This window comes from Jaculus jaculus, chromosome 5 (assembly GCF_020740685.1).
Source record: "Jaculus jaculus isolate mJacJac1 chromosome 5, mJacJac1.mat.Y.cur, whole genome shotgun sequence".
NCBI lineage: Eukaryota > Metazoa > Chordata > Mammalia > Rodentia > Dipodidae > Jaculus > Jaculus jaculus.
In genome coordinates, this window is record NC_059106.1 from 169,049,694 (window position 1) to 169,062,701 (window position 13,008).

Here is a 13,008-nt window from a genome sequence, read left to right on the forward strand (position 1 = left end):
GACTCTAAATATTTCATGATTCCCTTGTTTTTTCATGTCAAGATACCTGTAACTGTAAGCAGTGGACTGAGGATAGAACCCTCCTCATAATAATACTCTGATCAAAAGAGTTGACTTTATTGTTTGCATGAAACTGAAATTATACAAAATTATAGTCAGCAGTAATTCTGGAAAAAAGGCTGATAAATCATTCAGATACTTGATCATATAATTAATAATAAGGGCAATAAGTTTTTGAAATTCAGATGAAAGTACCATTTATACTTAACTTTGGCAGTATGCCACACATTAAAAGCCTTTTTAACTTTTTTATTTTTATTTGAGAGAGAAAATGAGACTTGGTCACCAGAGCCTCAGCCGCTGCAGTCGAACCGCACATGTCGGGGCCACCAGTGGCCGCGCGCAGCCGTGCGCCCGCCTCACCTGTGTGCGCCTGCCTCACGTGCTGTCTGGAGAGAGGGTGAACATGGGTCCTTAGGCCTCACAGACAAGCACCTTAACTGCTAAGCCATCTCTCCAGCCCTTAAAATTCATTTTTACTTGTGTATATTCGTTGCACAAAAAGTTGGACTTTGTCATTTTTATTATATACATGTGTTTAATGGACTTTGCTCTTTTTCACATCCTTTCTTTACCTTCTCTTGCCTCACTCCCTCTCCCTGACTCTGGTTCCTATTCCTCTTCCCATGTAGTTCTTTTTCTACTTAACCTGCCTCTTTTCCCTATTTTTTTTAAATTAGAGATAGAGAGGGAGGGAGGGAGGGAGGGAGGGAGGGAGGGAGGGAGGGAGGGAGGGAGGGAGGGCCAGCCAGAGAGAGAGTGAGAGCGGAAAGAAGGGAGGGAAGGGGAGGGAGGGAGGGAGAATGAATGGGCACACCAGGGCCTTTAGCTGTTGCAAACTTACACTAGACACATGTGCCACCATGTGCATCTGGCTTATATGGGACCTGGAGAACTGAACCAGGGTCCCTAGGCTTTGCAGGCACATGCTTTAACTGCTAAACCATCTCTCAAGCCCCTTCCCTGTGTTTTAATCTAGGGTCTGTCCACCTGTGAGAGAAAACAGTGACACTTTTTTCTAAGTCTGGCTTATTTCCCTAGACTTGTCATCTCTTGTTGTACAAATACGGCTAAACAGTGCCCCTCTGGTTGTATCCATACACCTGTTTCCTGTTTTCTATTTCTTACGGAAGTGGTGCCTAGATTAACCCTCTCTGAGCCGTTGTGGATGGCTCTGTGACTGTCAACATGCTCATGATGATATCTGTACTGTGTGCCAACTTTTATTTCTTTGGGTGTACACCTCATAGTGCAGCTGAATCTGGAATAGTAAAGGTCCTTCCTGCCTCTCGTTTTGAAAACCAGTGTAATCTAACAAATGTTACTGTCCCTTCCCTTAGTGGGACTTCTCAAAATACTTAAGTTGTTACAAAATCTTTGCCTTTTCAGTCCTGGTTTCAAAATATGAAGATACTTTTTTTTGAATAAAAAGGGAAATTAGGGTCATCCTGAGAGATACTCGTTCATGTGTGTGCAAAACTGGGAAAAGAGACTCCTAAGATCCAAATAGTGGGGCGGCACTCTCACAGCAAGAGTTGCAGAAGGGACTTTATAGACTGTTTGAGATTTTTCTTTTTTGAGATCAGATCTCACTGTGGCACAGGCTGACCTGGAATTCACTATGTTGTCTCAGGTTGGCTTTGAACATACGGTGATATCACATGTACTTCTGCCTCCCAAGGGCTAGAATTCAAGTCATGTGTCACCACGCTCCGCCTGCAATTTTTGAAATACTTTATTTTAGATTTTAGTTAGGGTTTCCCTTTATAGCCCATAGTTGCATCAAATTCATGATTCTCCTGTTGTAGTCTCCCTATTTGTGGGATCCGTTACATAAAAGTAGTCTCCACCCTGTGTATGAGTTTGACAAAACCTGAGCCTGATCATCATCTGCGCATACACACAACAGCAGCCAAGGAAGTATAGCAGACTTTTAGACTTCAGCAGTGATAGAAACTAATATTACTTTGACTTCTGGTGAGCAAAAACCAAAGCAGTATGTAAGAGCTGTAAAAACTTGAATGCTGGAGAGATGGCTTAGCGGTTAAGCGCTTGCCTGTGAAGCCTAAGGACCCTGGTTTGAGGCTCGGTTCCCCAGGACCCACGCTAGCCAGATGCACGAGGGGGCGCACGCGTCTGGAGTTCATGTACAGTTGCTGGAGCCCCTGGCATGTCCATTCTCTCTCTCTATATATATATCTATCTGTTTCTTTCTGTGTGTTTGTCGCTCTCAAATAAATAAATAAATAAAAACTTGAAAGCTCAGAATTGAATATGAGACAGAACATGCAACTTGAGTATGATTGCCTGATTAAAAAATTTATTTATTTGCATGTGTGTGTGGTGTGTGCATATGCACACAGTCTCTCTTCTGGCAAGAAATGAATACTTGTCTGGCCATGAATGGGTGGCTGGGACATTGAACCTGGACCAGCAGGCTTCACAAGCAAGCACCATTAACTGATGAGCCATTTCCCCAGCCCCTGATTACCTCCTTCTTTTTAATTTTTTTTTGTTTATTTTTAAAAAAATCTACTTACACTTTTATGCTTTATTTCCACAATGTATTATCTGGGCTACTTAATTGATTTTCTTTCCTAAAGTGCATATTATTATTTTTATTTTATTTATTTATTTATTTATTTGGTTTTCTGATTGTTCAAGGTAGGGTCTTGCTGTAGCCCAGGCTGACCTGGGATTCACTATGTAGTCTCAGGGTGGCCTTGAACTCATGGCGATCCTCCTACCTTTGCCTTCTGAGTGCTGGGATTAAAGGCATGTGCTACCATACCTGGATTTCATTTATTTATTTGAGAGAAAGAGGCAGAGAGAGAGGGAGGGGGGAGAGGGAGGGGGAGAGAGAGAGAGAGAGAGAGAGAAAGAAGGGGCGCAACCTGACTTCCAGGCACTGCAAACAACTCTAGATGCATGTGCCACCTTGTGCATCTGGTTTATTTGGGTCCTGGGGAATCAAACCAATGTCCTTCAACTTTGTAGTAATGTGCCTTAACTACTAAGCTATCTCTTCAGCCCCATATTATTATTTTGAGGCAGGGTCTGGCTGTAGCCCAGGTTGACCTGGAACTCACTCTATATAATCCCCAGGCTGTGATCCTCCCACCTTAGCCTCCTTAGTGCTGTGAATATAGGTGGGGATCAGCCACCATGCCAGCTGCCTTGTTGGCATTATTCCCTTTACCCACTTTGCAGTTAATCATAAGGTCCATGTGAAGCCCAGTTGGTGTGGACAGCATGTAGATGACACGTTCTCGTTTTTGCCTTTCCCCTCACTCCTCGTAGTTCTGGACATGGCCAGACACGTGCCGCTGTACAGGGCTCTGCTGGAACTGCTTCGGGCCATCGCCTCCTGCACATCTATGGTGCCATTGCTGTTGCCTCTGTCTCCTGAGAATGGCGAGGAAGAAGAAGAACAGTCTGAATGCCAGACTTCTGTTGGGACATTGTTGGCCAAAATGAAGACCTGTGTGGACACCTACACCAACCGCTTAAGGTGCTGTGCCCACTTTGGTTGTCTGGAACTTGCCACATAACAGTATTGTTCAAATAGCTTTCCACGTGTTTCTGCTCTTCTTTTTAGCGATGTCCGTTATTTCAGCACTCAGACACCCAGCAGTATATACATACACAAAGACAGATACCCACCTGTACTGTTACACTTAGGAACATCTACTCACAGTGGCTTGTCTGACATCTCGTTGGCTGATTTTCGTAGCTATAGATAAAAAGGTTTTATGAAAATTATTCCATTGTATCGATTGTACACAGAGTGCTAGTTTCACTTGTACTGATGTCAGAGACAGTGAGTAGTGTCAGTGGCTGTGTATCACGGATGATGTTCTCATGCTTCTAAATCCCTGTTACTTGAAGATGTTTTCTACTTGGCTATTTCCTAGAGGGCTCTTTCTTGTCATAGTGACCTTGTGCATACATCTTTTGAAGCTTATACAAAGGTCTGCAGGTAGAATCTTGGTGGCTGAAATGTTGGGTTTATATTACTTACTTTCTTAGAATTCAGAAGATTCAAGGTTTTTGTTTGTTTGTTGTTTTCTTGAGGTAAGATCTCGCTGTAGCCCAGGCTGAACCAGAATTCACTATGTAATCTCAGGTTAACCTCATACTCAGATTGATCTTCTTGCCTCTGCCTCCCAAATGCTGGCATTAAAGGCATGCACCACCACACCCAACATGATGGAGTTTTTATTTGTTGGTGTTCCAGTAAAGTTTTTGTTTTTGTTTTTTTGGTTTTGCAAGGTAGGGTCTCACTGTAGCCCAGGCTGACCTGGAATTCACTATGGAGTCTCAGGGTGGCCTTGAACTCACGGCGATCCTCCTACCTCTGCCTCCCGAGTGCTGGGATGAAAGGTGTACGCTACCACCCGTGCGCCCGGCTCCAGTAAAGTTTTTGCATATGGAACAATTAAACTTGTTGTTTACTTTACCTTAGTAAATGATGATGAAGTCCTCTTATCAGACGCTCTTTGTGGCAGAGGCTGCTCAGCACCTGTCAGTGGACTTGTAAGTCAGTGTCCTCATCTGTGCTTTGTCTGGACACAGTTGTGGGGTTTTTTTTTGTTTTTTTTTTTTTTTTGGTTTTGTTTTGTTTTTTTCGAGGCAGGGTCTCACTCTAGTCCTGGCTGACCTGGGATTCACTCACTGTGTAGTCTCAGGGTGGCCTTGAACTTACCGCGATTCTCCTACCTCTGCCTCTGGAGTGCTGGGATTAAAGGTGTGCACCACCACGCCTGGATGACACAGTTGTTTTTAAGAACCTGTTATTTAAACCTTGTAGGTCAAATAATAGCACAGAATTAGTCACTGAAAGGTCTTTTTCCAGTCACTGAATAGCTTTTGTTAGTCTTTATCTTTGAGAGAAAAATATTGAATTTTCAGATTGACCTATGTTGACTTTCATTCCAACTTTTTTAGGGAGAGGGAAATGGTGTGCCAACCTTAGCCAGTGCAGTTGAACTCCAGACACTTGTGCCACTTAGTGGGCATGTGCGACCTTGTACTTGCCTCACCTCTTGTGCGTCTGACTTATGTGGGATCTGGAAAGGGAGAGAGTCTGGGTCTTTAGGCTTTGCAGGCATGTACCTTAACCCTTAAACCATCTCTCCAGCCCCATTATGACTTTGAAGCTATGAAACTGGGAGTAGGCATTGGGCTCACTGTAGAGCATTTGCCTAGCAAGCACAAGGTTCTGGCGTCAGTCCCCAGCAGGGCGTGAGGGATAGTCTGTGGACTTATCTCCAGGCAGTGAGGATTGCAAACATGGAAAAAGTGTAAGTTCAGCCCGGCATGTTGGCTAAGGTAGGAGGATCACTTGAGCCTGCCACATTTGAGGCTAACCTGGACTATAGAGTGAGACTTGGTTCTCCAACATCATAAAATAAAGACTGAGGGTCATATTTACTCCTTTACAGAGGTACGTTTTCTTTGATAAGAGTATTCTTTTCTGTTGTATAGAGCATAAGAGTATTGTATTTGGTTCCATTTTCTGCTATTCCTTCCCTCTACTCTATTAGACTGGTAATCTAAGCGGCCATTGTAGTTGTTTAAAAAATAGTACAGGGCCCTCATTGAACCAGACTAATTCTCTCAAAGTAAGCGCCGTTTTGACAGACATCTGATTAGACATTCTTACTGTCTGCCTTCGCAGTTTGTGTGCCAGTAAACGTTTGTGGCAAATCTGTATGCTGTATCTGCTTAGAAGTTGCCTACATGTCTTCTCAGGAAAGCTCTGCTGTGAGCTGCTGCACCTCTTGTAGTGTGTTTGTAGTACCTTGAAACGAAGCATTGCTATTTGTGTACATTAAGTGTCTTGACCCAGGGACATTTTATTTATTACATAAAAAATAATAGAGCTGGGTGTGGTGGCACACGCTTTTTAATCCCAGCACTCATGAGGCAGAGGTAGGAGGATCACTATGAGTTCCAGGTCAGGCTGAGCTAGAGACCCTACCTTGAAAAACAAACAAACCAAAATAATAGTAATAGTAATAATACACTATGGTTTTGCTTGTTATAGAGTCTTACTCAAAAAACAATTTTTAATTTGGTTTGTTATAAATAAGCTTACTGTAGTGAATGGAATTTTGGATGCCTATATAACATATGCTATATGATTTTATGAAGGGAAGCTTGATTTCTTTGTGAAGTATGGTGATTACTAAAAAAATAATTTTAGATGGAGCATAACTGAGTTTAATTGGAGCTCTTTATTGTCAATTTGAAATCTAAAAAATAATTTTTTAACTAGAATAAATAAATTATGCCTTGAATTTAAAACATCATGTACTGGTCTGGGGGAGATAGCTCAGTGGCTTAAAGGTGCTTGCTTGTAAAGCCTGCTGACTCAGGTTTGATTTTCCCCATACCTATGTAAGGCCAGACACACCAAGTGATACACATGTCTGGGTTTTGTTTGTAGTGGCAAGGGACCCTAGCATTCATTCATGAAGTTAAAAAAATTGTATACCAACGAAACATGCTTGTAATGTTTAAGATTTATTGTCAGATTGACTGGATCTAGAATCACCTAGGAAATGAGCCTTTGGACATGCGTGTGTGGGGTTAACTTAATTAAATAAAATAAATTGAGGTGGGATAACCCTTGTTAACTTTTGAGCAGCACTGTTCCCTCCAGCTTGGATCCTGGACTGAATAAAAAGGAAACACAGGGCTGGGGAGATGGCTCACAAGGTAAAGGTACTTGTTTCCAAAGCCTGCTGTCCTGGGTTCAGTTCTCCAACAGCCCTTGTAAACCTAGATGCAGAAATTGGTGCAAATGTCTGGTGTTTGCTTGCAGCAGCAAGAGATTTTGTTGCAGGGGGTATGCACGCAGATAAGTGGTGCATGCATCTGGAGTTCATGTGTAGCAGTAAGAGGTCCTGACAGATCTTCCCTCCCTCCCTCCCAGTGTATAAGTAAATACATAAATAAGTTTTGGTGAGGTGTATTACTTGCTTTTCTTGCTACCTGCAGCAGGCAAGAAAATATTTATTATACTTCTTAGACAAAGATTAAAGATACTGCTTAGAACTTAAAAATAATTCCAAGAGAGGCAGAGAGCAAGAGCACACCGGGCCTCCTGCTGCCGCAGGGAGCCTGCACGCGTGCGCCTTAGTGCACTTCGTGCGGTGCGTTTCATGTGGGCGCTGGGAAGTGAACGTGGGCTCTCAGGCTTTGCAAGCAAGCATCTTTACCTTTGGAACTATCTCTCCAGCCCAAGTTTAACTTTTAAAACTATTGGAGTCGGCCGTGGTGGCACACACTTTTAATCGCAGCACTTGGGAGGCATAGGTAAGAGGATCGCCTTGAGTTCAAGGCCACCCTGAGACTAACTAATGAATTCCAGGCCAGTCTGGGTTAGAGTGAGACCCTACCTTGAAAAACAAACAAACAAAAAAAACCCAACTAATGGTAGAGCTGGTGGCTAATATGTACAATCCCAGTATTCAGGAGGCCACTTTGGGCTACAGAGTGAGCTCCAGGTCAGCCTGGGCTAGAGTGAGACCCTACCAAAGAAAAAACCACCTTAAAATTACTGACAGTGTTTCTACCTCTATAGTATAATATTAATGTAAAATGATTTTTTTTAATGAAAATAATTTGAGTTGGGCATGGCAACACATACCTTTAATCCTAGTACTTGGGAGGCAGAGCTTGGAGGAGCAGCAAGAGTTTGTTGCCAGTCTGAGACTATAGAGTGAGTTCTAGGTCAGCCTTGGATAGAGAGCATACCTTGGAAACAAAAAACATGTTTATTTGTGAGTGCATGTGCAGAGGTATGGGTGTGCTGGGGTCTCTTGCCACTGCAAATGAACACCAGACACATCACTTAAAACAAAACACATTTTATTTATTTGAGAGAGAGAGACAGACAGACAAATAGGCAGGTAACGAGAGTGGGCCAGGGTCTTTAGTTGCTGCAAATGAACTCCAGACGTGTGCTCCGCCTTGTGCATCTGGTTTATGTGTGTTCTGGGGAGTCAAACCTAGGTCCATTGGCTTTGCAGGTAAGTGCCTTAACTGCTAAGCCATCTCTCCAGCCCCCTTTTTTTGGGAGGGGGAGGGAGGGGGTTTCGAGGTAAGGTCTCACTCTAGCTCAGGCTGACCTGGAATTCACTATGTAGTCTCAGGGTGGCCTTGAACTCATGGAGATTGTTCTGCCTCTGCCTCTGGAGTGCTAGGATTTCTAGCTCTGTTTTTGTTTTTTTCTGAGGCAAGGTCCTGTGATTATTCTTCTGATCATCCATTCAGACTTTTCCTGACTCTAGTAGCCAAATAATCTTATTTTAGGATATTCAGAATTTCATGATCTCATAAAATTGAAAGGGAGAGCCGGGCGTGGTGGCGCACGCCTTTAATCCCAGCACTCGGGAGGCAGAGGTAGGAGGATCGCCATGAGTTCAAGGCCACCCTGAGATGACAGAGTTAATTCCAGGTCAGCCTGGACCAGAGTGAGACCCTACCTCGAAAAACAAAAAAACAAAAGAAAAACAAAATTGAAAGGGAGACTTGGCCTCAGAGTCTTACTTGATAGCTGTCTAGGTGGTGTGCTGTCCGTATTCAGGAGGTGACTTCTCTTCAGTAGTGCTTAGGCACGCGTTTTCTAAGAACTTCCATGATTGTAAACAATATCCCACAGTGATGCCCTCCCTTCCCCCACTTTTCCCTTTGAAACTCCATTCTCCATCCCCCTCTCAGTCTCAGTCTCTCTCTTATTTTGATGTCATGGTCTTTTCCTCCTCTTATGAAGGTCTTGTGTAGGTAGTGTCAGGCACTGTGAGGTCATGGATATCCAGGCCATTTTGTGTCTGGAGGAGTACACTGTAAGAAGTCTTACCCTTCCTTTGGCTCTTACATTCTTTCTGCCACCTTTTTTTTTTCTCTCTCTCAAAATTGGCGCGCCCATTCTCTCTCTCCCTCTATCTGTCTTTCTCTCTGTGTCTGTCACTCTCAAATAAATAAATAAAATTAAAAAAAAAATTTTTTTGTATGTGAGCATGGGTATGCATGTGCCTTGGTATGTGTGCACTGTCCACCTCATTTGAAGCATGCTTTCTCTTGATCTCACTCTACTGTTTGTTTATTTACTTATCTATTTATTTTTTGAGGTAGGGTCTTGCTGTAGCCCAGACTGACCTGGAATTCACTTTGTGCTCTCTGGGTAGCCTTGAATCCACAACTATTCTTCTACCTTTGTGTCCCAAGTGCTGGAATTAAAGGCATGCTCCACCACTCCCAGCTGTTTTTCTTTTTGCTGCTCTTGTTCAGAGCTCTGTCAGTCCTCCCCATAGCATTGTTAGTAGATGATAGAAACTGTTTCCTCATGTGGGGCCTGGAGATTGACCTCCGGTACTCAAGCTTGAACACCAAGCACTTTATCCATTGAGCCTGCCCTAGATTCTCTTATTATTATTTTATTTATTTTTTTGAGAAGGGAGGGGGGATGGGCGCACCAGGGCCATTGCCAAAACACTCCAGTGTTTCACCTTGTGCATCTGGCTTACGTGGGTACTGGGGAATTGAACCTGAGTCCTTAGGCTTCATAGGCAAGTGGCTTAACCACTAAGTCATCTTTCCAACCCTAAATTCTCTTATTTTAAGCCCCCTCATGATGGATCTTGTAGGACTTCAGTCATAACTTTCCCATTTCATACCGCTTACTATGGTTTCTATTGAGAAACATTTCCTAGTTTTTCTTTTTCCCATGAGTACCTGCCATGCATGTAAAATGAAAGACCAGATTTCTTTCTTTGTCCCCCCCCCCCCCTTTTTTTTTTCTCTGAGGTAGGGTTTCACTCCAGTCCAGGCAGACCTGGAATTCACTATGGAGTCTCAGGGTGGCCTTGAACTCACAGCGATCCTCCTACCTCTGCCTCCCCAGTGCTGGGATTAAAGGTGTGCGCTACCCCGCCTGGCTTCGATGTTCCTTTATTTCAAGGATCCTAAGCAGGGCTTCTACTTGGTATTTGACCCAGTGAAGCCGGCATTGGTGTCTGTGTCAGTCAGGTTGTCTGTTGGTAAAGTATTGGAACAGGTGATCGCTGCCACCTCCAGTCTTCAGTAGCAGACAGTACCTTCCTTTCGTATGGTGGCGCTCATTGGGCCTAAACCCAACTGCACTCCATTGCAGAGCAAGGCTTTCTTTATGAGGGCTTCTTGCATCTGTTTTAATTGCTTCCTATTTTAATATTTCTTGTTTATACTTCCCAAGATGCAGAAGTTTCTTTTCTGCTTTTATTTTAAAAACACTAAACTACACTTGTACTTAAAGATTTAAACAAGTAAACTGATATAATTAGAATGCAGTAATGGGCCAGAGAGGTGGCTTAGTGGTTCAGGTGCTGGCTGCCAAAGTCAAAGGACCCACATTTGGTTCCCAGGACACAAGTCAGCCAGATGAAGTTCAAATTCAAAGGTGGCGCGTGTATCTGGAGTCAGTCCGCAGTGGCTCAAGGCCACTGCACCTATCCCTCTGTCCCCTTCTCTAAAATAAATAACTATAACATGAAATACTTTCAAAAAGAAAGAGCTAAGTAACACTAAAGAGAAATCAGGGTTAAGAACTAAGCTTCAACTGTATGAGTCATTCAGCTTTGGATTTGGGGGTATGAGGGAGTAAAAAAATAGTTTCTATTATTCTGCCAAGAAAGTTAGCTGCATTAAGTTGTTATTCATGTGCGGATTATGAAAGAACAGAAATCTGATATGGTATATTTAGACTTAACCACTAACTCAATGGATGGCAGTCTTATTAGAGAATGTTAATATAACTGATCATTGAAATTTGGGGTTTTTCAAAAAAAACATTTGGTTTTGAGAAAATTTTTCCCATTTTGCTCACATCCTAGTTCAGATTTTATTTCACAGAGCCAACATTTGCTTAACTTACTAGCTACCTAGTTGGAATTCACAGCATAGTGGAAAATGTTTACAGTTAATTCTTTGCCATAGTAGAAACTTGAGTTGCTTCCTCGTATTTCTTCAGGGCAGTGATCACAGCCAGATGCAGCGTATGCACACAGCAGCGGATGCCATGGTAGCGGCCGTCGCTGATTGCTTTTACCATGTTGGATCCATTATCAGTCTCAAAGACCTACTTCCAGCTAGGTGCCTTGAAATCAAATAGCTTTTCACACAGACTTCAGGATGTGAGCTAAGGTATGGCCTTTTTTTCATGAACTGGGCCTACATATGGGTTGACAGTAACCTAAAGTTTCTAAAGAAAAGAGACTTGTGACTTCAGTTGAACGTTCCATGAATAGTTACTGTCACTTACAGGCAGGTAGAGTGTATCCTTCCTATCTTTGACATCTTGTCACCATTTGGCGATCATTGATTTTTGTCAAAGAGACCACTGAAGATTAAGTTCTTTGAGAACTTGTGTGAAGGTCTGAGGTGTGTATTTGCATTATGAGTTTTCAACCATTGTCTTCATTGTAAGATTTGAGATACTTTTATGTTATAAACTTGATGTCAGATTTTTTTAACTTCTGGATCTTGGTCTTTTCTGAAACTTTAATTTTACTTTAAAACACATAAAACTAAAAAAACAAATCTTTCATAAAACTTACCATCCTTTTTTTTAAAACTGCTTTAATGACTTATTAGTCATTTTTAAAATTTTGAATTAGGAACTTGGAATTGATAAGCAGGCTTGCATTTCAGAATTGGTGGTTTTCCAAGGATAACCTCCATGTGAAAGGGTGTTATGATAGAGCCTTCAAGTGCCTTGACTCACATCATTCTCTAGGCTCTTCCAAGAGAAAATGCCTTTTCTGGAAGGGGTTCCCCCTCCTCCAAAAAAAGAGCCTTTCTTTTCAGGTTGGCAAAATATGTTGACTAATTGACATCTTTTGTAAGAGGATCATCTGAGTGATGACAGGCGTAGAACATTGTCTGCATTCTATTCTACCATTACCAGAACAGTCGTCTCAAGACTACTGTGTGTTTTCTTTTTCTAGTTCATTGGCCCTAGTAATTAAGAAGCTTTTTAAACGTATAGTAAAAATTGCTTATTATTGTTTCTTAATGTTTAAAACTGGTTAGTAACAGTATTTGATACATGCCATTGAGAACTTGTTTGATATTTTTCCACTATAGTCATGATTTTTAAAAAAGTATTTTACTGCTGGGCATGGTGGTACTCTGTCTTTAATCCCAGCACTTGGGAAGCAGAGGAAGGAGGATCATTGTGAGTTTGAGGCTACCCTGAGACTACATAGTGAATTCCAGGTCATCCTGGGCTAGAACAAGACCCTACCTTGAAAAAATTATTTGGAGGGAGGGGAGAGAAGAGAATATGAATGAGAATGGGCTCACCAGGGCCTTTTCCTTTTGCAGATGACCTCCAGATGTATGTGCCATTTTGTGGATCTGACTTTACATGGATAGAGGGGAATTGAATCTGGGCCCTCAAGCTTTTCAAGCAAGCATGTTTACCACTGAGCCATCTCTCTAGACCCCTATAGTCATGTTTTCATTAAGAAAAGGCCTGCTTAACTATTAAATTGTAGGCTCAATTTTATTTCAGTGTTATAAATGCTACTTTGTGGACTGGAGCTTTAAAACCATCAGGTACTCAAACAGTTTTAGAACATTTACTGTACTCTCCTTGCATAAACACAAACCCATATTCACATACACACGGAGAAGTTGATGGTTGAAATGGTGTACAATGCAACACATGCCATGTGGTTTCCTGAGTGGCAAACAAAAATAGTCATGTGTTCTCTGTGACTCCCTACATCAGAGGGAAAATAGGGCAGTAATTTAGCTACACGCTTTGCCTTTTCAGGGGAGTCATCTTGCCAGGTGAGGTAGAATAAACTGTACAGATATGTATGGATAGTAGGGCTTGCTTGATCCCCTGAAGCTCACTCATTTCAGTACAGACAGTTCAGGCCTGCATTCACTTGC

General features: G+C 42.4%; 1 protein-coding gene across 4 annotated transcripts in view; it reads left to right on the forward strand.

The window, feature by feature from the left end:
* The window catches only part of Birc6 (baculoviral IAP repeat containing 6), a 202,419-nt gene that overhangs the window by 164,651 nt on the left and 24,760 nt on the right, over positions 1-13,008 (forward strand). For all 4 annotated transcript variants that reach the window (XM_045148971.1, XM_045148972.1, XM_045148973.1 and 1 more), the window contains exon 66: positions 3,361-3,571. In XM_045148971.1, the coding sequence (XP_045004906.1) occupies positions 3,361-3,571 (211 nt within the window). The remainder of the gene's footprint in view (positions 1-3,360; positions 3,572-13,008) is intronic.